Raw genomic sequence first — 23,995 nt, forward strand, 5'->3', positions numbered from 1 at the left:
AAATTTTGTCAACATGATAGGTTTGGGAGTTCCTGTCGTGGCTTAGTGGTAAACGAATCCAACTAGGAACCATGTGGTTGCCATGAGCTGTGGTGTAGGTCGCAGATGTGGCTCGGATCTGGCATTGCTGTGGCTGTGGTGTAGGCCGGTGGCTACAGCTCTGATTGGACCCCTAGCCTTGGAACCTCCATATGCCGCAGGTGTGGCCATAGAAAAGACAAAAATAATAATAATAAAAAAAAAAACATGGTAGGTATGGAATTATACCTTACTGTATTTAAAATATTATGTCTTTTGGAGTGAGTCAGTTTTTCTGGGACTCTCCCCTATATACATGTAACTAAACTTTGATTTTCTCCTGTTTAATAAAATATTACGTCTCTTTACTATGAACAAAATTAGGGAGTTCCTGGCGTGACTCACTGATTAACGAATCCAACTAGGAACCATGGGGTTGCGGGTTCGATCCCTGGCCTTGCTCAGTGGGTTAAGGAGCTGGTGTTGCCGTGAGCTGTGGTATAGGTTGCAGACGCAGCTCGGATCCCTTGTTGCTGTGGCTCGTGTAGGCAGGTGGCTATAGCTCTGATTAGACCCCTAGCCTGTGAACCTCCATATAAAAAAAAAAAATTAGGAAGCTTTTTAATATGTTTACAGGCTATTCGTGTTTCCTCTTTTGTGAAATACTTGTTCATGTCTTTTGTCTGTAAAAAGGTTTTGGAAGCTAATAGTGATAGTTTAATAAAAAAGTAAAAGTAAAAGTCAGTTATTTTGTAGAAAAGTAAGAAGTACAAAAAGAAAATATATAATCATTATACCATGTAGCTTAGGTATAAACAGTATTTCTGTAATAACTAATATTTATGAACTATTATGTGCCTCCTTGTAATCACATTTCAGACTTACAGTTGAGGAAATTGAAGCAGAGATAACCTGTTAATGGTCATAAAGCTTGTAATTGTTGGAAATAATTTTTTTTTTTTTGCTTTCTTAGGGCCTCACCCGCAGCATGCGGAGGTTCCCAGGCTATGGGTTGAATCAGAGCTGTAGCCTCTGGCCTATGCCTGCCACAGCAATACCAGATCCGAGCCACGTCTGTGAGCAGCAGTGCTTGATCCTCAACCCACTAAGTGAGGCCAGAGATCGAATCTGCGTCCTCATGGATGCTAGTCAGATTTGTTTCTGCTGAGCCATGACGGAAACTCCTGGAAATAAAATTTAATCTCAAATAATCTGTACATAGTTGTACTATAAACTCTATACATAGTTTTAATGAATAGTTTTAATTTTGATGAAATCCAACTCCTATATCTTCTCTTTTATCATTTCTGTTTTTGGTGATGTAGCTGAGAAATTGTTACCTACTCCAGCATCACAAAGATTTCCTCTCGTGTTTTCTTTTGCATTTTTTATTTTTAGCTATTAATTTCACTATGTGTGTAGTGTGAGGAGAAGGGTGCAGAGTCTCAACTTTGCATGAATACTTTTGCAGTTGTCTTAACTCCATTTATTGGAAAGATTCTTCCTTCCCCACTGAATTGTCTTGGCCCCTTTGTTGAAAATCTATTGACTGTAAAACTTAAGAGTTTATTTTTGGACTCTCAGTTCTATTCAATTAATTTATATATCTACTCTCATGCCTATATTGCAGTGTTGGTTAGTATAGCTTTGTAGTGTCCTTTTTTTTTTTTTTTTTTTTTTTTACTGGAAGCCTTAGCAGGATTCAGTAAGGATTCTGTTTATAAGCCTAAACACTTATTGAGACACCAAGCTAAGTACTTTATGCGCATAGCTTATTTCATACTGTCAGCAAATAATCATCCGTGTGTCAGGCTTTGAGGGCACAGTGGTGAACGAATGGAAAACATTCTTGCTCTCATGGATCTCAAACATTAGTAGCAAATTAGGTGGAGTTACTGGAGGATCATAAATACAGGAACAAGCTAATTTTAGAAAATGATTAGTTCTGTGGCAAAAATAGAACAGCTAATTTGAGAGTAACTAAGGAATAACAAGGCTACTTCAAACCTCTTAACAACCCCTGTAAAACTGATGATGCAACCCTATCTGACATGACGTAACTCAGGCCTGGAGAAGTTAAGTGACCTGCCCAAGGTCACACAATTAATAAAGGCAGAACTGGCTTATGAAAAGAAATCTTTAGTCTCTAGCAAATAGAAAATTTGCGTGAAGTTTAGGAAGTTTTAAGAGTGCAGTAGCCCCTCATTTTTTTTCTTCCTCTTTGAAATTTTCCTCTTTCTACTGTAAGTAGATTCTTTTTTTTTTCTTTTTGTCTCTTCTAGGGCTGAACCCATGGCATATGGAGGTTCCCAGGCTACGGGTCCAATCGGAGCTGTAGCCGCCAGCCTACGCCACAGCCACAGCAATGCGGGATCCAAGCTGCATCTGCGACCTACACCACAGCTCAGGGCAACGCTGGATCCTCAGCCCACTGAGCAAGGTCAGGGATCAAGCCCGCAACCTCATGTTTCCTAGTCAGATTCGTTAACCACTGAGCCATGATGGGAACTCCTGGAAGTAGATCTTAAGGTCAAAGTCTAGGCCAAAGGTTCTTAGCTTGGGGTTCATAGATGGGTTTCTTGAAGCCGGTGGAATTGTATACAAAATATATGAATATGCATTTTTTTCTAGAGTGATGGGTTCTCAGCTCATCATATTCTGAACAGGGTCTGGGATAATAGCAAAGGATCCATAAACACACTCGATTCTTGTGGTTTAGGTAGAGCCATACTTCTGTGTATCTCTCATACTGCTTTGCTCCCTTTCTTCCAACTGCTCCTCTGGTAGCAGGAACTGGGAGGAAATTAAACATTTATTTGTTAGGTTTGATATAATCTTTTTTTTGATATCAAAAATTCTATGTACATTTACCTCCCAAAGTAGATTTTTACCTACCAATTTCAGGACTTTATAATTCATCTATTAGTTCAAAACTTTAGAATTAGCTTTGATTCTCCTGTTAGTCATTGTCCATATCTTGATATTACTGAGATTTGTTGATTGCCTTCTTGAAAGTTCTCTCTGTGTTTTCCTCGTTTTGAATTCCATTACCAGTCTAGATTCCCCTCTTTTCCTACCCAGGTTATTGCAGTATTTTTTTTTTCCAGAATCAAGTCTGTCTTGTACCTTTCACCACATCGATCTTTCAGAAATACTTTAATCTGTGCATTCTAGTGGCTCTTCATTTTCTGCAGTACCATCCAAATCCTATCTGACGTCTGGGGCACTAACATACAAATAACAGAAAGAAAACATGATTTTCTACTTTATCATTCCTTCTCCACTATCTGCTTTTAGTTGTGTCAGTTTTAGTTTTCAGAACTGCTGTACTATTCCCACCTCTTGTAGTTAATTTCTAAATTTTTTATCGTTGTCTCCTATGACAGTCATCATACTGGATCCTTCTTTATGTCCTTCTATCCGCCTGAAATGCCTTCCTTACCCCTCCCTCTTTCCCTGTTTCCATTGTTAGTTCAAATTCTGTCTATCCTTCTTAGCTTAAATGTTTTTTTTTCTTTGAGTTTCTGTTTCCCAAGCTGAAAGTTGTCTTGTTCCCTCCTTTGAACATTTATAGCACTTTACCTCTTCCTCTTAGGGTATTTATCTATACATTATGTTAGATATTTAGGGAAATGATATTAGCTTCTTGAGAACAGAGGCATTGTCTCACTAGTTTTATAATTATCCCAGCATCTCCTACCACTCCACCTCACTTCCGGCCTAGTACATGTAATAGATTCTTGGTGAATAAATCCTTATTTTTAAAGTAAAACTTCACTTGTTAGGTTTTTGGAAGTTCTTTTCATGACTTCAAAATTCTATCATTGTGACGCCACAGAGAAAAAAGTCAGGAATTAATTCACTTAAAAATTATAGCTGAAAAAAAGCTTATACAGGTTGTAATGGTCATAAAGTAGTTAGGAATAAAAGAATAAGAAAATGAACTTTTTAGAAAGAACAAAAACTTCGTTACTAAAATACAGGTATTCTTTCTGACTAGAATATAAAGATTCATGTAAGGTCCTTACTGATTCTGCTTTTGTCTAACATTTGGTTGCAAAACTTCTGAAGTCTTTGAGTGTATAAACAATTGTATGTTCAAATACAAATGTTAGGAGTAAGCCAGAAAAATCCCAGTGGGAGTAGAGAAACCTTTTGAGGTATAGATGCTTAGGTCTTTAATAAAACGGGAATTACTCATTTGTTGATATAAATTGTGTAGTCCTTGGAATTTTTTAAAAAATGTGGACTGGAAATAGAGGGTGACAGAGTTCCCATTGTGGCTCAGTGGGTTAAGAGCCTGACTAGTATCCATGAGTATGCAGGTTCAGTCTCTGGCCTTGCTCAGTGGGTTAAGGATCTGGCATTGCCACAAGCTATGGCATAGGTTGCAGATCCAACTTGGATCTGGCGTTACTGTGGCTGCAGCCCAATTCAACCCCGAGTCTGGGAACTTATGTATGCTGCAGGTGTGACCCTAAAGAGAGAGAGAGGGAGAGGGAGGGGGAGAGAACTGGAGGGTGTTCTTTTAGGAATAATTTCTGAATGTAGGAAGTAATTTTTCTTTTTTTAATTCAATTTTTATTTTATATTGGACTATATTTTTTCATTTTTAAAAGTTTTATTGATGTATAGTTGATTTATAATGTTAGTTTCAAGTGTATAGCATAGTGCTTCAGTTATACATATACATTACCCATTCTTTTTCAGATTCTTAAATATATATATGTTATTACAGAATATTGAGTAGAGTTCCCTGTGCTATACAGTAGGTCCTTGTTGATTCTTTATTTTGTATATAGTAGCTTGTATATGTTAATCCCAAACTCCTAATTTATCCCTTCCCACACCTTTCCCTTTTGGTATCCATATGTCTGTAAGTATGTTTCTGTTTTATAAATAGGTTCATTTGTACCATTTTTAGATTCCACCTATAGGTAATATCATATGATATTTGTCTGTCTGATTTATTTCACTTAGTATGATAATCTCTAGGTCCATCCATGTTACTGCACATGGCAGAGTAATACTCCACTGTATATATGTACTTTACATCTTTATCCATTATTCTGTCAGTGGATGTTTAGGTTGCTCCCATGTCTTGGCTGTTGTAAATAGTGCTATAATGAACACTGGGGTGCATGTATCTTTTTGAATTAGGGCTTTTTCCTGATAGATGTCCAGGAGTGGGATTGCTGATCATATGGTACTTCTATTTTTAGGGTTTTTTTTTTTTTTTTTTGTCTTTTTATCTTTTTTGTCTTCTCTGGAGCTGCACCTGTGGCATATGGAGGTTCCCAGACTAGGGGTCCAATCTGAGCCGCAGCCGCCAGCCACCGCCACAGCCCTGCAGGATCCAAGCCGCATCTGTGAGCTACACCACAGCTTACAGCAACGCTGGATCCTTAACCCATTGAGCAAGGTCAGGTATCAAACTTGCAACCTCATGGTTCCTAGTCAGATTCGTTAACAACTGAACCATGATGGAAACTCCTATTTTTAGTTTTTTAAGGAATTATCATACTGTTCTCCATTGTGGTTGTACCAATTTACATTCCTATCAACAGTGTGGGAGGGTTCCTCTACACACCTCACCCAGCATTTCTTGTTGGTAGATTTTTTGATGCTGGCTATTCTGACCAGTGTGAGGTGATATTTCATTGAAGTTTTGATTTGCAATTCTCTAATAATTAGCAATGTTGAGCATCTTTTCATGTGCTTTTTAGCCATCTGTCTGTCTTCTTTGGAGAAATGTCTGTTTAGATCTGCACACATTTTTTAACTGGGTTGTTTGTTTTCTTGACATTGAGGTATATGAGCTGTTTGTATATTTTAGAGCTTAATCCCTTGTTGGTCACTTCATTTGCAGTATTTTCTCTCATTCTGTGGGTTGTCTTTTTTTTGTTGTTTATAGTTTCCTTTGCTGTGCAAAAGCTTTTAATTAGGTCCCATTTGTTTATTTTTGTTTTTATTTCCATTACTCTAGGAGACATATCCAACAAGATATTGCCGCAATTGATGTTGAAACGTCTTCTGCCTATGTTTTCTAACAGTTATTGTTTCTAACAATTTTATGATATCCAATCTTACATTTAAATCTTTTATCCATTTTGAGTTTATTTTTGTGTATGGTGTTAGAAATTTTTTGTCATTGTTTGTTTTTTTTATGGCCGTCCTCCACTGCTCTTGGAAGTTCCTGGGCCAGGGATTGAATTTGAGCTGCAACTGCTGCCTATGCCACAGCTGTGGCAACATCAGATTCTTTATCCACTGCCAGGGATTGAGCCTTTGTCTTTGTAGTGACCCAAACCGCTGCAGTCAGATTCCCATTACAAAAGAACTCCTAGAAAACATTTTAATTTTATTTTTTTACTTGTGGCTATCCATTTTTCCCACTTATTGAAGAGACCGTCTTTTCTCCACTGTATATTTTGCCTCCTTGTTGTAGTTTGTTTAGGTGTGTTGTTTATTTCTAGGCCTTCTACCTGTTCCATCTATCTATATGTCTGTTTTTGCGCTGGTACTCTACTCTTTTGATAACTGTAGCTTTGTAGTATAGTCTGTGGTCAGGGAACCTGATTACTCTGCTCCATTTTTTTTCTTTCTCAGGATTACTTTGGCTATTTGGGATTTTTTTTTTTGATGTTTCCATACAACCTAAAAATTTTTTGCAGTTCCTGTCGTGGTTCAGCGGAAGTGAATCTGACTAGTATCTGTGAGGACACAGGTTCGTTCCCTGGCCCTGCTCAGTGGGTTAAGGATCTGGCATTGCTGTGAGTTGTGGTGTAGGTTGCAGCATGGCTTGGATCCCACTTTGCTGTGGCAGTAGTGTAGATCAGCAGCTGCAGCTCTGATTTGAACCTTGTCTGGGAACCTCCATTTGCTACGGGTGAGGCTCTAAAAAGACAAAAAAATGCCAGACCTTCACTAATTCTGTGAAAAATGCCATTGGTAATTTGATTAGGATTGTGTTGAATCCGTAGATTACCTTGGGTAGAATAGTTATTTTGATAATAGTGATTCTTTAAATCTAATATCTTTCCACGATTGTTTCATCTTCATTTCTTTCATCAGTATCTTATAGTTTTCAGAGTACAGGTATTTTGCCTCCTTAGATAGGTTTATTTCTAGGTATTTTATTCTCTTTGATGTGATGGTAAGTCGGATTGTTTCCTTAATTTCTCTTTCTGATCTTTCATTGTTATCGTATAGAAATGCAGATTGGTAAAGTTGCAGGATGTGAAATTAATACTAGAAAACAATCTTTGTGCCTCAGTTTCCTTGTCTTTTTTTTTTTTTTTTTTCTTTTTTCTTTTTTCTTTTTTTTTTTTTTAGGGCTGTACCTGTGACATATGGAAGTTCCCAGACTAGGGGTCAGGAGCTACAGCTGCTGGCCTGTGCCATAACCACAGCAATGCAGGATCTGAGCCACGTCTGTGACCTATGCTACAGCTTGCAGCAACATCAGATCTGTAGCCCACTGAGCAAGGCCAGGGATCAAACCTGCTTCCTCATTGATACTAGTTGGATTCTTAACCCACTGAGCCACACCAGGAATTCTGTGCCTCATTCTTTTTCTGAGATCTTGGATCATCTTTACTGTCATTTTTCTGATTCTTTTTCAGGTAGATTACCTATCTCTACTTCACCTAATTGTTTTTCTAAGGTTTATCTTGTTCCTTTGTCTGGAATGTATTTCTCTGCTGCTTCATTTTGTTGACTTTCTATGTTTGTGGTCTCTGGTCCTTAGGCTACAGGATTGTTTTTTGTCTTGCTTCTGGTATCTGCCCCCTGGTGGGTGAAGTTGGTCCAGGGGCTTGTGCAGAGTTCCTTATGGAAGAGAGTGGTGCCTGCCCACTAGTGGGTGGAGTTGGGTCTTGTCTCTTTGGTGGACAGGGTCAAGGGGTGTGGTTAGAGGTGGCTCTGGGGTCAGGATGACTTTGTACAACCTGTCTTCTCCTGGATGGGGCTGTGTTCCCACCCTGTTGGTTGTTTGGCCTGAGGCTTCCCAGCTCTGGAGCCTGTAGGCTGTTGAGTGGGGCCAGGTCTTGGTGCCAAAATGGTGACTCTGGGAGAGCTCATGCTGATGGATATTCCTTGGATATGCCTCCACTTCTAGTGTTGAGCCACAGCCAACCCTTGCCTCCCCAGGAGACTCTGCAAGACCGCAAGTACATCTGGCCCAGGCCACTCATGAGTCACTACTTTGCCTTGGAGTCCAGGTATATGAAACCTTGTGTGTGCTCTCCAGTCTTGTGGAGCTCCTGTACTCAAGGCCTGCTGGCCTTTAAATCCAGATGCTCTGGAAGCTCCTCTTTCTGATGCCAGACCTCCAGCCTGGAGAGCCTGACACTGGGCTCAGAACTCTCATTCCTGTGGGAGAACCATTGATATAATTATTTTCCAGTTCATGCATTGCCCACCTGGCAGGTATGGAATTAACCCTCCCACCGTCTTTGTGGCTTTTTCTTTGTCTTTGGACATAAAATATTTTTTGGTAGGTTCCAATCTTTTTCAGTGGTTGTTCATCAGTTAGTTGTGATTTTGATGTTTTCATGAGAGGAGATGAGCTCATGTCCTTCTCTGCCATCTTGTCTGTTCCATCAAAAGTAATTTTTGTTTAACTAGTGCTTGGCCAACCTGAAAAATTTCTATGGCCTTGACAAAGTCAGCCGTATTTAGACTATGAAAGGAAACCTCTAATAATATGCCTTAAATAAACCTTGTTACCTTTCAGAGGCATGAATAAGAGAATGAGAGAGAAAACGGGTCTGAGAATTAATAAAGCATTGGAGTAGAGAACAGAGACTTTGAAGTGTGATGGAATTGGATTTTTTTTTTTTTTTTTTTTTTTTTTGTCTTTTTGTCATTTCTTGGGCCACTCCCGCGGCATATGGAGGTTCCCAGGCTAGGGGTCGAATTGGAGCTGTAACTGCCAGCCTATGCCAGAGCCACAGCAACTCGGGATCCCAGCCGTGTCTGCAACCTGCACCACAGCTCATGGCAACGCTGGATCCTTAACCCACTGAGCAAGGCCAGGGATCGTCAGATTTGTTAACCACTGAGCCACGGTGGAAACTCCTGGAACTGGATTTGAATGGTGTCATTGCCACTCAGTCTTATAACCTTGGGCAAGGTGCTTTGTATCTCTCAGTCTTTTTTTTTTTTTTTTTTTAATCTATGAAATGGGAATAACAATAACCCAGAGTTTCATGATTATTAAATAGAATCATACCTGAAAATGGGCACAATGACTCAATGCTATGTACAGTAAATGCTGGATACTATTACTTTGATGATATCCTAGGTTTAGACATCAGAGTTTCATGCATGTCCACCCACTCTTGGTGGTAGTATATTAAAAAAGGAAAGAATGAAAGCACACAAAAGAGTCAGTTTGGAGTCAGTGGTAAAGGGAGTATATATTGCAAAATAATGTTTTAATAACAGTTGGCTGTAATGACTCCTTGCCATGTCTGGCACTGAAAATAAAGGCGGGGGAGAATACCACTGAATAAAAGTGACAAAGAATGGAAAACAATCTGATGCATAGATCTTATTATAACATGTTTGTCATGCCATGCTGTTGTTGTTACTCAAATTAGTGTATGCATAGGTGGATTCGTGAGTGGTTAGTAGAATTGACTTAATTCTGCCATTTGTAGCAACGTGGATAAATGTGGAGAATATTATGCTTAGTGCAATGTCAGGTACTATTGAGAGACAAACACTATCTGATGCCACTTATATGTGGAATCTAAAAAATAATACAGTGAATGTATATGAATCTATAGCAAAATATAGCACAATAGAAACAGACTCACAGAGATATAGGAACAAACTAGTGATTACCAAAAGAAAGGAGAGGGACAAATTAAGGTGTGGAATTAACAGATACAAATTACTATGTGTAAAATAGATAAGCAGAAATGATATACAGTATAGGAATTACTCAGCAATCACAAACCCAACTAATATCCATGACGATGTGGGTTTGATCCCTGGCCTTGCTCAGTGAGTTAAGTGTTGCTGTGAGCTGTGGTGTAGGTCACAGATGTGGCTTGGATCCGGCATGCCTGTGGCTGTGGCGAAGGCTGGCAGCTCCAGCTCCGATTTGACCCTTAGCTTGGAAACTGCCATATGCCGCACATGCAGCCCTAAAAGTACAAAAAAGGAAAGAAAGAAAGACTTACACGGTATCATGCAGGAAATTAATAGCCTTTATCTTATAATAACTTATATTGATATAATTTGCAAAAATACTGGATCATTATGCTGTACACCTGATGTTAATATAATATTTTAAATCAACTATACTTTAGTAAAAATAAATAAGTGCTAAAAAAAAAAAAAAAAAAAAAAAAAGAGGAGTTCCTGTTGTAGCTCAGCATGATGAGCCCGGCTGGTATCCAGCTGGTATCCGTACTAGTATCCGTGAGGACTTGGGTTCGATCCCTGGCCCCACTCAGTGGATTAAAGGGTCTGGTGTTGCCGTGAGCTGCAGTGTAGGTTGTAGATGTGGCTCGCATCTGGTGTTGCTGTGGTGTAGGCCACAGCTGTAGCTCCGATTCTCCCCCTAGCCTGGGAACTTGCATATGCTGCACTTGCAACCCTAAAAACAAACAAACAAAAATAATTCTGCTTTTAGTTTTCCAGTAGGAATTCAAGTGCAAACAGCAAATCAGAAAAATAGGTCTAGGCTAAAGTTGTAGTTTACTTCCATAGAGAGGGTGTTTCTATCAGAAAATACCCACATCCTGAGCAACTACAAAAATGCCAGATGTATTGGATTCTTTTACAAGGTATATTTTACTTAAGTCATTGCAATTCAAGGCAGAAAGAGTTTAGATAATTTGAATATGCCCAAGCCCATACTGTAAGTGTTAGGAATTTGTAGGGAATTTGAGGGAAATGGTGAGAACTGTGAGGAATTTGAACTCTGCTCTCATTCTAAATCATACACTCTTCCTTTGTATTTCCAGCACCTCTCTCTCAACTTGGGGAACTTTAGAAATTATCAGTACGTAGGCCACAGCTCAGACCATTTAAATCAATTTGTATTCTTTTTGTGTGTGTGTGGGGGGGGGCTGCATCCACAGCATGTGAAAGTTCCCAGAGATGGAAGCAGTGCCATAGTAGCCACCTGAGCTGCTGCATTGACAACGCCAGACCCTTAACCCACTGTGCCACAAGACAACTCCTAAATCAGTTTCTAGAGGTGAGACCTAAGCAGCTGTGTTTTTAAAAGCTCTCCAGGTAATTTTGTGTGTGTGTGTGTGTGTGTGTCTTTTTGCCATTTCTTGGGCCGCTCCCTCGACATATGGAGGTTCCCAGGCTAGGGGTCAAATTGGAGCTGTAGCCGCCAGCCTTTGCCAGAGCCACAGCAACGCGGGATCCAAGCTGCGTCAGCAACCTACACCACAGCTCATGGCAACGCCAGATCCTCAACCCACTGAGCAAGGCCAGGGATCGAACCCATAACCTCATGGTTCCTAGTCAGATTCATTAACCACTGAGCCACAATGGGAACTCCTCTCTAGGTAATTTTATTCTTACATAGATTGAGAACTACTCACCTGTTTCAATGTCTTGTAGAGTAGATATTCAATAAATACTTGCTGGAGTTCCTGTTGTGGCTCAGTGGTTAACGAATCCGACTAGGAACCATGAGGTTGCAGGTTCGATCCCTGGCCTCGATCAGTGGATTAAGGATCCATGTTGTTATGAGCTTTAGTGTAGGTCACAGATGTGGCTTGGATCTGGCGTTGCTGTGGCTCTGGCGTAGGCTGGTTTCTACAGCTCCGATTCGACCCCTAGCCTGGGAACCTCCAATTGCCATGAGTGTGACCCTAGAAAAGACAATAAATAAATAAATAAATAAATACTTGACTGTTGAAAGAACACATCCCTGAGTGCCTAGCTGCCCCACTGCAATTCTTCCCAATATTATAGTCAACCTAGAATGCTTTGGTATTAGTTTTAGGGGGGGGGGGGGGGGGGGGGGGGGGGGGGGGGGGGGGGGGAGGGGGATGCTTTGGTTTAGGTAAGCTGATTTAGTACTATAGGGTACAAAAGAGACTTTGTATTATACTTTGTACATAGTCTCAGTTTGGTCCCACAGCATGTATAAGAAGATGTCGGGCAGGAGGTAATGTTTTGCTGCTGATAGGATTCTGAGTTTTCTACGTTACTGGAAAGAAGAATAGGTGTAGTAGTAGGAACAGACTCAGGGTTTCTTTCTTGTGTTCTATTCAAGGTTGAAGACATAGGTTGTAAATTGACATTTGCTGGCTATTTTTGATATGTTTTGTTTTAAAATATTTTAATATTTTAAAATAATACATGGTTCAAAAATCAAAAGATAGAGATGTACCTTGAAAACTGTCCCTCTCACCTTCCAGTCAGAGTTCCTCTTCCAGGATACCATCAATGCCATATTAGTATTCTTCCAGAGATACTCTAAACATAATAAGCAATTACATTTATATTATTCACATTTTTATCCAAATGGTAGTGTGTGTGTCATGTTTGTCACTTAGTGTGTTGTATCCATATGTAAAGAATTTTATCAGTATATAATTGCATCCCTCTTTTTATAAGTAAATACTATTTATCTATGTACCAAAATTTATTTTATTTATTATTGGGTTTTTTTTGCCACACCCACAGCATTTGGAAGTTCCTGGGTCAGAGATTGATCCTGTGACACAGCAGTAACCTGAGACACTGTAGCGCAATGCTGGATCCTTAACCCGCTGTGCCATAAAAGAACTCCTCAAAATGTATTTTAGTCAGTCACCTGCTGATATTTAGGTTATTTACAGTTTTTCTCTGTTACAAATAATGCTGCATTGGTAGATAAGTCAGTTCATTTTGTGTGAGATTATCTTCAGATAAATAGTCAAAATTCAAGGTATTGATACTGCCAGTTTGCCTTCTATGAGGGTTATATATTGATTGGTTGGGAAATACGAAAGAAGCATGAAAAAATGTGAAGGGTTAAAGGTATGAAGAAGCAGTAGTGACCAAAAATTATTGAAGCAGGAACAATATTAAAGTGGTTTGAGGAATGAGCCTATAGCCAAGAAGAAGGTGAGAGAACTATCAGGTTTTATATTGTGTATATACACAGAATATATTTGCAATTATAAAGTATACTAATCAGTTTACTAAAATTATAATTTTTTTTTTTTTTTTTTTGCATATGGAGGCAGCATATGGAGGTTCCCAGGCTAGGGGTCAAATCAGAGCTACAGCTGCCAGCCTCCACCACAGCCATAGCAGCGAGGGATCTGAGCTGTGTCTGTGTCCTACACCACAGCTCACAGCAACGCCAGATCCTTAAGCCACTGAGCGAAGCCAGGGATCAAACCTGGAACCTCATGGTTACTAGTCAGATTCATTTCCGCTGAGCCGTAAGGGGAGCTCCTAAAATTATAAAATTTTTATATATATTTGAGCTTTTCTTTCTTTTTTTTTTTTTTTTGTTTATTTTTTGCTTTTTACGGCTGTATCCGTGGCACATTGAAAACGTTGAAATCGGAGCTGCAGCCTACACCTCAGCCACAGCAGTGCAGAACCCAAGCTGCATCTGCAACCTATACCACAGTGCACGACAACATCAGGTCCTTAACCCACTGAGTGGGGCCAGGGATTGAACCCGCATCCTCATGGATACTAGTGGGTTCATAACCCATTGAGCCACAATGGGAACTCCTGCTTGAGCTTTTTAAAACACATTTTTAATGTAATACTTTGTGTATGAAAAGTCTTCATATCTTTACGAGAATTTATCTTTTATTTCAGATTTACTTTTAATATTTATGATCAAGATGTTATATTTTCATTCATAACTATTTTTTACTTGAAATTTCTCTGTTTCCCCTTAGCCCTGGAAGAAAGCGGGACTTTTCTCCTGTTCCTTGGAGTCAGTACTTTGAGTCAATGGAAGATGTAGAAGTAGAGAATGAAACTGGCAAGGATATATCCTTTGCAGAATGGCTTGTTCTTTAGGAAGCTTATGTCTAAGAAGACTTCTGTAGTTTCTTCTGTGTTCTCTATTCTATCGTTTTTTTCATTTTTATTCCTTATCTGTTCTTTGTACAGCATGGAATATTACTTGTAAAATTATGCCAGTATCCTATTTGGCTGTAATTATCTGATGCATGGGTATGATCAAGAATTAAATTCCTGAAACTGATACATCTTTTGAGGGCCCAGGGATGGTTTCATGAGTTAAATGAGTTGAACTGGTTTACTGTCTAGGGGGACTATCTCATCATCAGGACAAAGGAAATTGTTTTTTTTCCCATTGAGAAAATAGTCATACTGGCTCCAAGCTTCAAAAACAGAGGTTTGGTGTTTCAGAAACTTCTATTTAAGTGTCTCTTAAGTTTGAAAGTCTGCAGTTTTGCTTAGAGCTTGGTCTTTAGTTTTCTAATTAGTATTATTATGACTAAATAATTAAAAACTTCAGTGAGCAAAAGTTAGCTATGTTATCTTTAACTATTCTTACACTTTTCGAGTTTATAAGAGTGGCTCAGAGGGTCCTGTCCTACTCCTTCTGCATGGAGGAGGCCATTCTGCCCTTTCCTGGGCTGTGTTCACGGTAAGTAGTTGACAGTGGAAGTTAATGTTAGCAAGACCGTTCTGTTCTGTTCTTTTCTTTTCTTTCTTTCTCTCTCTCTCTCTTTCTTTCTTTCTTTCTTTTGTCTTTTTTGCCATTTCTTGGGCCTCTCCCTCGGCATATGGAGATTCCCAGGCTAGGGGTCGAATCGGAGCTGTAGCCACTGGCCTATGGCAGAGCGACAGCAACGCAGGATCCGAGCCACGTCTGCAACCTACACCACAGCTCACGGCAACGCCGGATCGTTAACCCACTGAGCAAGGGCAGGGACCGAACCCGCGACCTCATGGTTCCTAGTCGGATTCGTTAACCACTGCGCCACGACGGGAACTCCAAGATCGTTATTTTCTTTGGGATGAATTTGACTAGTCTAACTCTTTCTTCCGGGGTCACTCACTTGGTTTCATTTAAGAAGGTTAGGGATGTAAGTTGATTCCAAATATTGATCATTGTAGACCAATTCACTTGGTCTTTAAACTAGAGATTTTTAACCGATGTGAGCTTTAATGCATGTCTTCTTCAGTCAGTCAGGTGTTTTCTACATATTGCATTGGGATGAAGGGGATGGAACTGTCAAAAGTGGGGGGGTCTGTATCTCAGGGACCTAAGTGATGGACGAACAGACAGACTCTATTCAGGCACTTTAGAGAGAGATACTGTCTGTCCTGTGTCTCCCTAATAGAGCTACTACAGCACTTAATACGTAGAGATGTCCCATAAATAGTGGAAAATGTTTCTTCTTTTTTAAAATAATGCTTTATATTTTAATGGAACTGGGGAGCTCCTAGGAGGTAAGTGATACTTAGTGGATGGTAGTGCTAGTCTACAGTAGAGAATATGTTTCTGTGTGAACACTGCCGTAGATCGTCCTCACCTCCTTGCCTCTGCGGTAGGGTAGCCCATGTGTAAGGAGAGATGCTGTTAAGGATGACACTGACATCGTTCTTACCCACAAAAAATTGTCGTCTCTTCTTATACGTGTCAAGTAGAAACACATATGTTCTCTTCTGAACCACGAGGGAGTCTGAAGGACAGCAAGTGGGAGCAGGTGCGAATGCAGCATGAGATACCTGGAGCCAGGTCTTGCGAAGAGGGCCTGAACATAGCATTTTGTTCCTGGCAGCAGAATTATTGAAATTAAGTATAAAGACGCCTTCTCATGTCTTCTGTTAGACTATGAATTCCTTGAGAACAGGGGTAATATCTTAGTTCTTTTTTTCCCCAAATGCCTGAAACAGTTTTTGACACATAGGTGTTTATTCAACCATTATTAAATGATTAAATGATTTGGCCCTTTTCTTGTTTGCTACTTCCTTTCTCTTAATCTAAGTGTAACTGTATGATTTGCCTGTAAGTGCCAGACTCTTTCATGTCTCTAGACCTGTGTCACCCAGTAGAAATATAATGCAAGCCACACAATAATTTTAAATTTTCTAGTAGGGATAGTAAATAGATTAAAAGGAACAGGTGAAATTGGAGTTCCCATTGTGGCTCAGTGGTTAATGAATCCGACTAGGAACCATGAGACGGCGGGTTCGATTCCTGGCCTCGCTCAGCGGGTTAAGGATCCCGTGTTGCCGTGAGCTGTGGTGTAGGTTGAAGACGTGGCTCGGATCCCGAATTGCTGTGGCTGTGGTGTAGGCCGGCGGCTACAGCTCTGATTAGATCCCTAGCCTGGGAACCTTCATATGCCCTGGGTGCATCCTGAGAAAAGACAAAAAAAAAGAAAAAAGAAACAGGTGAAATTTATTTTAATATATATTTTATTTTACCCATTGTATCTAAAATGTTATTTCTACAGATAAGCAATATAAAGATAACTATTGAGATATTTCACATTTTTTTTAGTACCGTATTTTTTTATGCTATCTTTGAAATCTAGTGTGTATTTCATGCTTCTAGCACATCTTAGTTTAGACTGGCCACATTTCGGGTCCTTTTAATGAGGCTTCAGTTATTTACATCCCCAGCCTACATTGTGAGCTCTTTTGGAGGCAAAGACCAGGGTTTATTTATGCATAACGTGCATATTGTATTCTCAAGGGAAGTTTTTTGAATGAGCAAGTAATAGCAAAATGTGCCTGTTCCTAATGCAGCACCTATAGTAGTAAACATTGAAAAAGTAGTAAAAATCAGGCTGTGATTGCCCTGAGTGAGCCCAGGTCAGAAAAGGAAAACAGTGGAGAATTATGCATATGTCCTATCTTCTTCTTTCATGTGATGTTTTACGTCTACTGGGGAAAATAGGAAAAATGGAGATAACACATACATAAAAATAATAGAGCAAAAAATTTAAGAAGCTTTTATCTCCAACAGACTGGGGTTTGAATATCAAAACAGCTTCATCTATCAAGCTTTAGTTTCTTAACTTGTGAAATGGATATAATACTACAACCTAGTTTATAGGATGGTTGTGAAAATGAACAGAAGACATGAATTCTTGGTAAAGTGCTTGACTCCCGTGCTCAGTTGTTAGATGAGTTTATAGCATCTGTGTTCAAGATGCAGACGTATCAGAGGAGGGAATGATGAACTCGGTGGTGAGAGTAGAGGCAGGGCTCTGAGGAAAGTTTGGTAAGCGGTCAAGACTGACTAGAAAGCGGTTAGCAGAGAAGGCATTTCAAAGAGAGAGAATTCAAAGGCAGTGAAGTATGCTTTGAAAGTTGTAAGTAGCTTGATTATAAATTATATGGGTGGGGGGCAGGGAAGGAGGTGACTAGTGAGATCACAGGAACAAAATTGTGGGGAGGGCCTTTTATACCTGGTAGGGAATTGCACCTTATTCTAAAGTTCCAGGTAGTAGTAGAGGGACCTTCCTCCCACCCTCTTTTTTCTTTTCAAGGCTGCACCCATGGCATATGGAGGTTCCCAGGCTAGGGGTCGAATTGCAGCTGCAGCTGCCAGCCTACACCACAGCAACATCAGATCTGAGCCACATCCACAAACTATGCCACAGCTTGTGGCAACACCGCATCCTTTAATTTAATCCACTGAGCAAGGCCAGGGATCAAACCTGCATCCTCACGGATACTACTCAGGTTCTTAACCCCCTGAGCCACAATGGGAGCTCCTAGAGGAAGCTGTTTTTAAACACAAAACCACTCCTTTCCACATCCACATTAAACATATTTTAGGCATGTCAAAATTTAGGGCAGGGGTACGGAAAGTCTGATTTGCTTGAAACAATTGCAGACACATCTAGACTGTAAAGTTCTGGGAAGCTGAGCATTTTGTTACACATCTGCCTACTTGTGTAATTGAGTATCACTGTTTTCGGCAGTAGGAAGCCATTGAAGAACTCGAGGCCAGTCAGGCACTGATATAGATGATGGATTGAACAGGAGACACAAATGGAGGCAGAGAGACTAGTTAAAAGGCTACTCTTGTATTACTAAATTCGAAATATCTGATATCTTATGGAATGTTAATTTCTTCCCCAAAGGAGAAAGCTTAAGTAAGAATTTTCACCATGTTAAAAAATACTACTTAGGAGTTCCTGTTTTTGCTCAGTGGAAATGAATCTGACTAGTATCTGTGAGAATGCAGGTTTGATCCCTGGCCTTGCTCAGTGGGTTAAGAATCTGGCGTTGCTGTGAGCTGTGGTGTAGATTGCAGATGCAGCTCAGATCCCAAGTTGCTGTAGCTGTGGCATAGGCCAGCAGCGACAGCTCCGTTTCGACCTCTTCCATATACTGTGGGCATGGCCCTAAAAAAAAATTTTTTTTTAATAAAAAATAAAAATACTACTTAGAATAGCATTGTTTTAAGCTACCCACTTTATTTGTGAAGGTAGCATCAGTCTAATATCAAAAGCAGGCAATGACTGGAAGAAAATTGTGACCCAATCTTGGTTATAGAATAGATATAAAATCCTAAATAAAATAGCAACAGATTGAATCCAGTAGTGTAGGGAAATAATAATACTCTGTGACCAACTAGATTTTTCTCCCAGGAATGTGAGAATGGTTCAGCGTTAGAAAATCTATCAATGTAATTAATTTCTCGTTTCACATAATGCCAAAAAGGAGTTGATCAAGTGTAACAACTACCCATCATGTTGAAAACTCTTGGCAACTAGCAATAAATGAAAAACTTAATTTTATTAAGCTTATATACCAGAAAATTACATAAATGTACTTAGTGGTAAAAATTAGATACTTTCCTTTCAAAATCAAAGATAAGGGGGCAGTTTTCAACACTAATACTGGAGCTTCTAGCCAAAAAATAAAAGAAGGAAAAATTCATTTTCCAAAAAAAAAAAAAAAAAGTTCCCTTTGTGCATCAGCAGTAATGAACCTGGCTAGTATCCATGAGGATGCAGGTTTGATTCCTGGCCCCACTCAGTGGGTTAAGGATCCAGTGTTGCTGTGAGTTGCGGTGTAGGTCACAGACGCGGCTCAAATCCCATGTTGCTGTGGCTATGGTGTAGGCTGACAGTTGCACCTCTAATTCGACCCCCTAGCCTGGAAACTTACATATGCCTTGGGTGCACCCCTAAAAAGACTAAATAAATAAATAAATACTTGAGGTTCCCATTGTGGCTCAGTGGGTTAAGGATCCGGTGTTGCCGTGGCTGTGGCGTAGGCCCCAGCTGCTGCTCCAATTCACCCCTTAGCCTGAGAACTTCCATATGCAGTAGATGCAACTGTAAAAAGAAAACAAACAAACTACAAGAACATTCATATATGACCCTGGGCAGCCACAGGAAGTAAAAGCCATGAAAAAAAAAGGTTGATATATTCAACTTTGCCAAAACCAAAAACTTTTAAAGTTAACCAAGATATCTTAAAACTCCTAGACAAAATATCTTAAAGTATTAGGTAAAAAGTAGTTTGAAATATATGCAATATGAATAATAGACAAAGGGCTAGTAATTTCATTATGTATTTTAAAAACTCCTACAAAGCAGTAAGTGAAAGACAATCCAGTAGAAAAATGAGCAAGAGATATGAAGTGGCAGTTCACAGAAGAGGAAATATAAATAACTGATAAACTTATAAAAATGGGTCTGCCGTACTATTAATGAGGAAAATATACAGTAAAATAAATACCACTTTTCACTTATCAAATTAGCCAACATTATAAAGTTTGAGGATTTCTTGAGTCTGTGAGGATACCTCTTTCTCCATACCTTCACCAGAGCTTGATGGACCTCTCAGAATCTGTTTTGTCAGCTGCAGAAATCGAGCTAATAACTTCCCAGCTTACTTCTCAGGGAGATAATTTAGTGAAGTAACAAAGTGATGCAGAAAAATTTTATTACTACGCAGATCTCACTTCTGGTCTTGACTCTTATTCTCTAGGGCTAGGCTGAACTTTGCATATTAGAATTACCTGGGGAATTCTGAAATGTCTTGATATCCTGGCCCCTATGGAGATCACTTAAATTAGAATTTCTGGTGGATTAGCTCCTGGGTAATAGTATTTCTTAAAGCTCCTTATGTAATTCTGTTTTGCTGCCAGGGTTGTGAACCACCTGGAATCCGGCTGTTTATATTTTAGTCCTGACTTCACCACTTACTAGCTCTTTGACCCTGGTTATAGTCCTGACTTCACCACTTACTAGCTCTTTGACCCTGGGCAAGTTCCCAGATCTCTCCATGAAATGTTCTCACTTGTAACATGACAGTTGTGTCTGAATAAAAGAATTGTGAGGAGAAAATTAGATGATGCATTTGAAGCATTTAGATTGGTGCCTGACACATAGTAAGATTTAATAAAAATTAAGTGCTACTACTATTGTTGCTGTTAGTGCTAACACCACAAATTCTATTGAGAAAATGGTTAGATAAGTCTGGTTCTTAAATAGCTGTTTTCCTCTCATCTGTTCAGGAGTGGTAAAGTTGTGCTGTAAGGCAAAATCTAGAGTGGCTGCCATAGCCATGCTCTGGCACTTTTTCATTATCTAGAAGATGTATTACTCCACAAATTTACTTTGCTCATTTATTGTTGACTAGTTTTCCTCCAGCCAACTAGAATGTAAACGTCTTGGGAACAGAAACATTGACTGTCTCTTTCATACTGTAACCCGAATGTTCACTTGGGGTCAGAATTTTAGCAGTTATATACTTTGTTTGTTTGTTTGTTTTAGGGCTGCACCCATGGCATATGGAGGTTCCCAGGCTAGGGGTCCAATCGGAGCCGTAGCCACCAGCAACGCCAGATCCAAGCCAAGTCTGCAACCTACACCACAGCTCACGGCAGCGCTGGATCCTTAGCCCACTGAGTGAGGCCAGGGATCAAACCCGCGTCCTCATGGTTACTAGTCAGATTTGTTTCCACTGCGCCACGAGGGCAGCTCCAGCAGTTGTATACTTTAGAAAGATTTGTTAACTACGGGAGTGAAAAATCTGTTTTTGGTATTATTGTCAGTGTTTTTTGACAAGCACATAAGATAGTAAATTCTTGTTTTCAAGTTAAAATTGGAACTGACCATTTCTGCACTTAAATGAATATTTTGTTGCAATTCTGTGGACCTAGTTTTCCTTTTTTTTTTTTAATATAGAGCAATAAGGCAAATTTGACGCTGTCTTTGACAGTTAATTTTATTTGCAAAATAGAGATTTGTTTTTGGTCCAAAGGCCTTAATGCTACTATAATGCATTAAATAATTCCCATAAATTAGCTTTAGGAACAAATTGCAAAGTGTGTTAAAATTTAGTTCATTGTTCTCTTGAAAGGTATTCATAAGAGTGATGAAAGTAGAAACAGACTTGATTTTTTAGGTGATTTTAAAAATGTGATTCAGTACACCAGCAAACAAGAGGGGGGAAAAAAGAAAATCCCATTTACAATAGTATAAAAAAATAAAATACTTACGAATAAATTTAACCAAGGAAGTGAAAGATAGGTTTATTGATGAAAGAAATTCAAGAAGATACAAACAAATGGAAAGATAGCCCATGTACAGGGATCTTGAGAATTAATATTGTTAAAATATCTGTAGTACTCAATGCCATCCACAGATTCAGTGCAATCCCTTCAAAATTCCAATGATGTGTTTCACAGAAATATAAAAAAAAAAAAATCCTAAAATTTGCATGAAACAACTAAAGACCCCAGATAGCCAAAGCCATCCTGAGAAAAAGAACAAGCTAGAGACATCACAGTTCCTGATTCCAAACTTTATTACGAAGTTGTAGTAGTCAAAATAATAATGTACTGGTATAAAAACAGAAATAGGCCAATGGAACAGAATTGAGCCTCAGGAATAAACCCCCACATATACGCTCAACTAATATTTGACAAGAGATCAAAAAGACTCAGCGGGGGAAAAGTCTCTTTAATAAATGATGTTGGGAAAATTGAATAACTGCATGTAGAAGAATGAAATTATACTCCTATCTTATACCACTCACAGAAATTATCTTGAAATGGGTTAAAGATATACTTAAACATAAGATCTGAACCTGTAAAACTGCCAGAAGAAAATAAGGAAAAAGCCCTATGGCAATGATTTTTTTGGATATGGCACCAAAAGTGCTTTCATTCAAGCAAAAATAAACAAGTTGGGACTACATCAAACTAATAACCTTCTGCATGGCGGGGAAGAAAAAGAAAAAACATCAGCAAAATAAAAACGCAACCTACAGAAAAGGAGAAGATATTTGCAAACCACCTATCTGATAAGAATTTAATATTCAGCATATATAAGGAACTCACACAACTCGATAGCAAGAAAACAATCCAATTTAAAAATGGACAAAATACTTGAATAGGCGTTTTTCCAAAGAAGAAATACACATGGCCAACAGGTGCATGAAAAGATGCTCACCATCACTAATCATCAGGAAAATGCAAATCAGAACCACAGTGAGATCACCTCCCACCTATTAAAATGGCTATTGAAAAACAGGAATCATGGAGTTCCCACTGTGGTGCAGTGGGTTAAGATTCTGACTGCAGGTGTTGGGTCGCTGCAGAGGTACAAGCTTGATCCCTGGTCTGAGGAGTGGGTTAAGGGATCTAGCGTAGCCACAGCTGTGGCATAGGTTGGCACCTGTTGCTCAGATACAGTCCCTGGCCCAGGAGCATCTATGTGCTATGGGTGCAGCTCCTGGGGAAAGAAAAAAAAAAAAAAAAAAAAAGTCAGTCAAGTACACCACAGCAGGAACTCCAGTGGGAATGTGAATTGGTATAGCCAAACACTCTGCTTCTGTATATCTGAAGGAAATGAAAAAAATGATCTGAAAGAGATACCTGCACCCCCATGTTCACAGCAGTGCTGTTTACAATAGCCACAGCAAGGAGACAACCTAAGCATCTAGTGGATGAATGGATAAAGAAAATGTGATACACACCCAGAGGAACATTGAGCCGGGAAAAAGTAGGGAATCTTGCAACAACATGGAGGACCTTGAGGGCATTATGGTCGGTGAAAAAAGTCAGATAGAGAAAGACAAATAATGCATGTTCTCACTTAAATGTGGAATCTAAAAAAGCTGAATTCATAGAAACAGAGATTCAAATAGTTGTTGTCAAGGGCTGAGAGGTAGGGAAGAAGCTGGTCAAAGGGTACAACCTCCCAGCCGTGAGATGAATTAGTTTGGGGGATCTAATGTACAGTATGGTGGCTGTTATTAATTACACTTTTTGTTGTTTTGTTATGTTTTGTCTTGTCTTTTTTCAGGCCTGCACCCACAGCATATGGAGGTTCCCAGGCTAAGGGTCCAATCGGAGCTGTAGCCGCCGGCCTACACCACAGCCACAGCAATGCGGGATCCAAGCCAAGTCTGCAACCTACACCACAGCTCACGGCAACGCCAGATCCTTAACCCACTGAGCAAGGCCAGGGATGGAACCCACAACCTCATGGTTACTAGTCGGGTTCATTGACCACTGAGCCACAATAAGAACTCCTAATTACGCTGTTTTAATACCTGAAAGTTGTTAAAAAAGTAGATTTTAAATGTTATCCTCACCCCCACCCCACGCTCACACCAGTGGTAACTATGTGAGGGGGGTCGAGGTATTTGTGACCATTTTGCACATACGCATGTATCAAATTATAGCCTTGTGCACCTTAAACTTGTATATGATATTTATCAATAATATTTCAACAGAGCTGGGGAGAAATCAAAGGGTTTTTTTCTCCTCCTTTTCTCATTAGTTTTCTATATTTTCAACATTTTATAATGACATATATTCAAAATATGTTTAATCAATTAAAAATGAAATGAGAAAATGTGATTTAAGGACTCTGATTGGTTTTGTGTTATAAATTATGTTATCAACTTACCTTGACTCTGATCTTCTTTTTACTACTAGTTACATGACCCTGAGCAGATAAATTTTTTTCTCTTGGATTCAATTTCTTCATTCATAAAATGTGAAAGTTAGCCTGGATATTTC

General features: G+C 39.3%; 1 protein-coding gene across 1 annotated transcript in view; it reads left to right on the forward strand.

Annotated features, from left to right (window-relative positions):
- PPME1 (protein phosphatase methylesterase 1) overlaps window positions 1-23,995 on the forward strand; it is a 92,483-nt gene that overhangs the window by 35,821 nt on the left and 32,667 nt on the right. Inside the window, 2 exon segments of the mRNA XM_003357190.5 lie at window positions 13,908-14,001; window positions 14,534-14,626. Of these exon segments, the coding sequence (XP_003357238.3) occupies window positions 13,908-14,001; window positions 14,534-14,626 (187 nt within the window).

This window comes from Sus scrofa, chromosome 9 (assembly GCF_000003025.6).
Source record: "Sus scrofa isolate TJ Tabasco breed Duroc chromosome 9, Sscrofa11.1, whole genome shotgun sequence".
Classification (NCBI taxonomy): Eukaryota; Metazoa; Chordata; class Mammalia; order Artiodactyla; family Suidae; genus Sus; species Sus scrofa.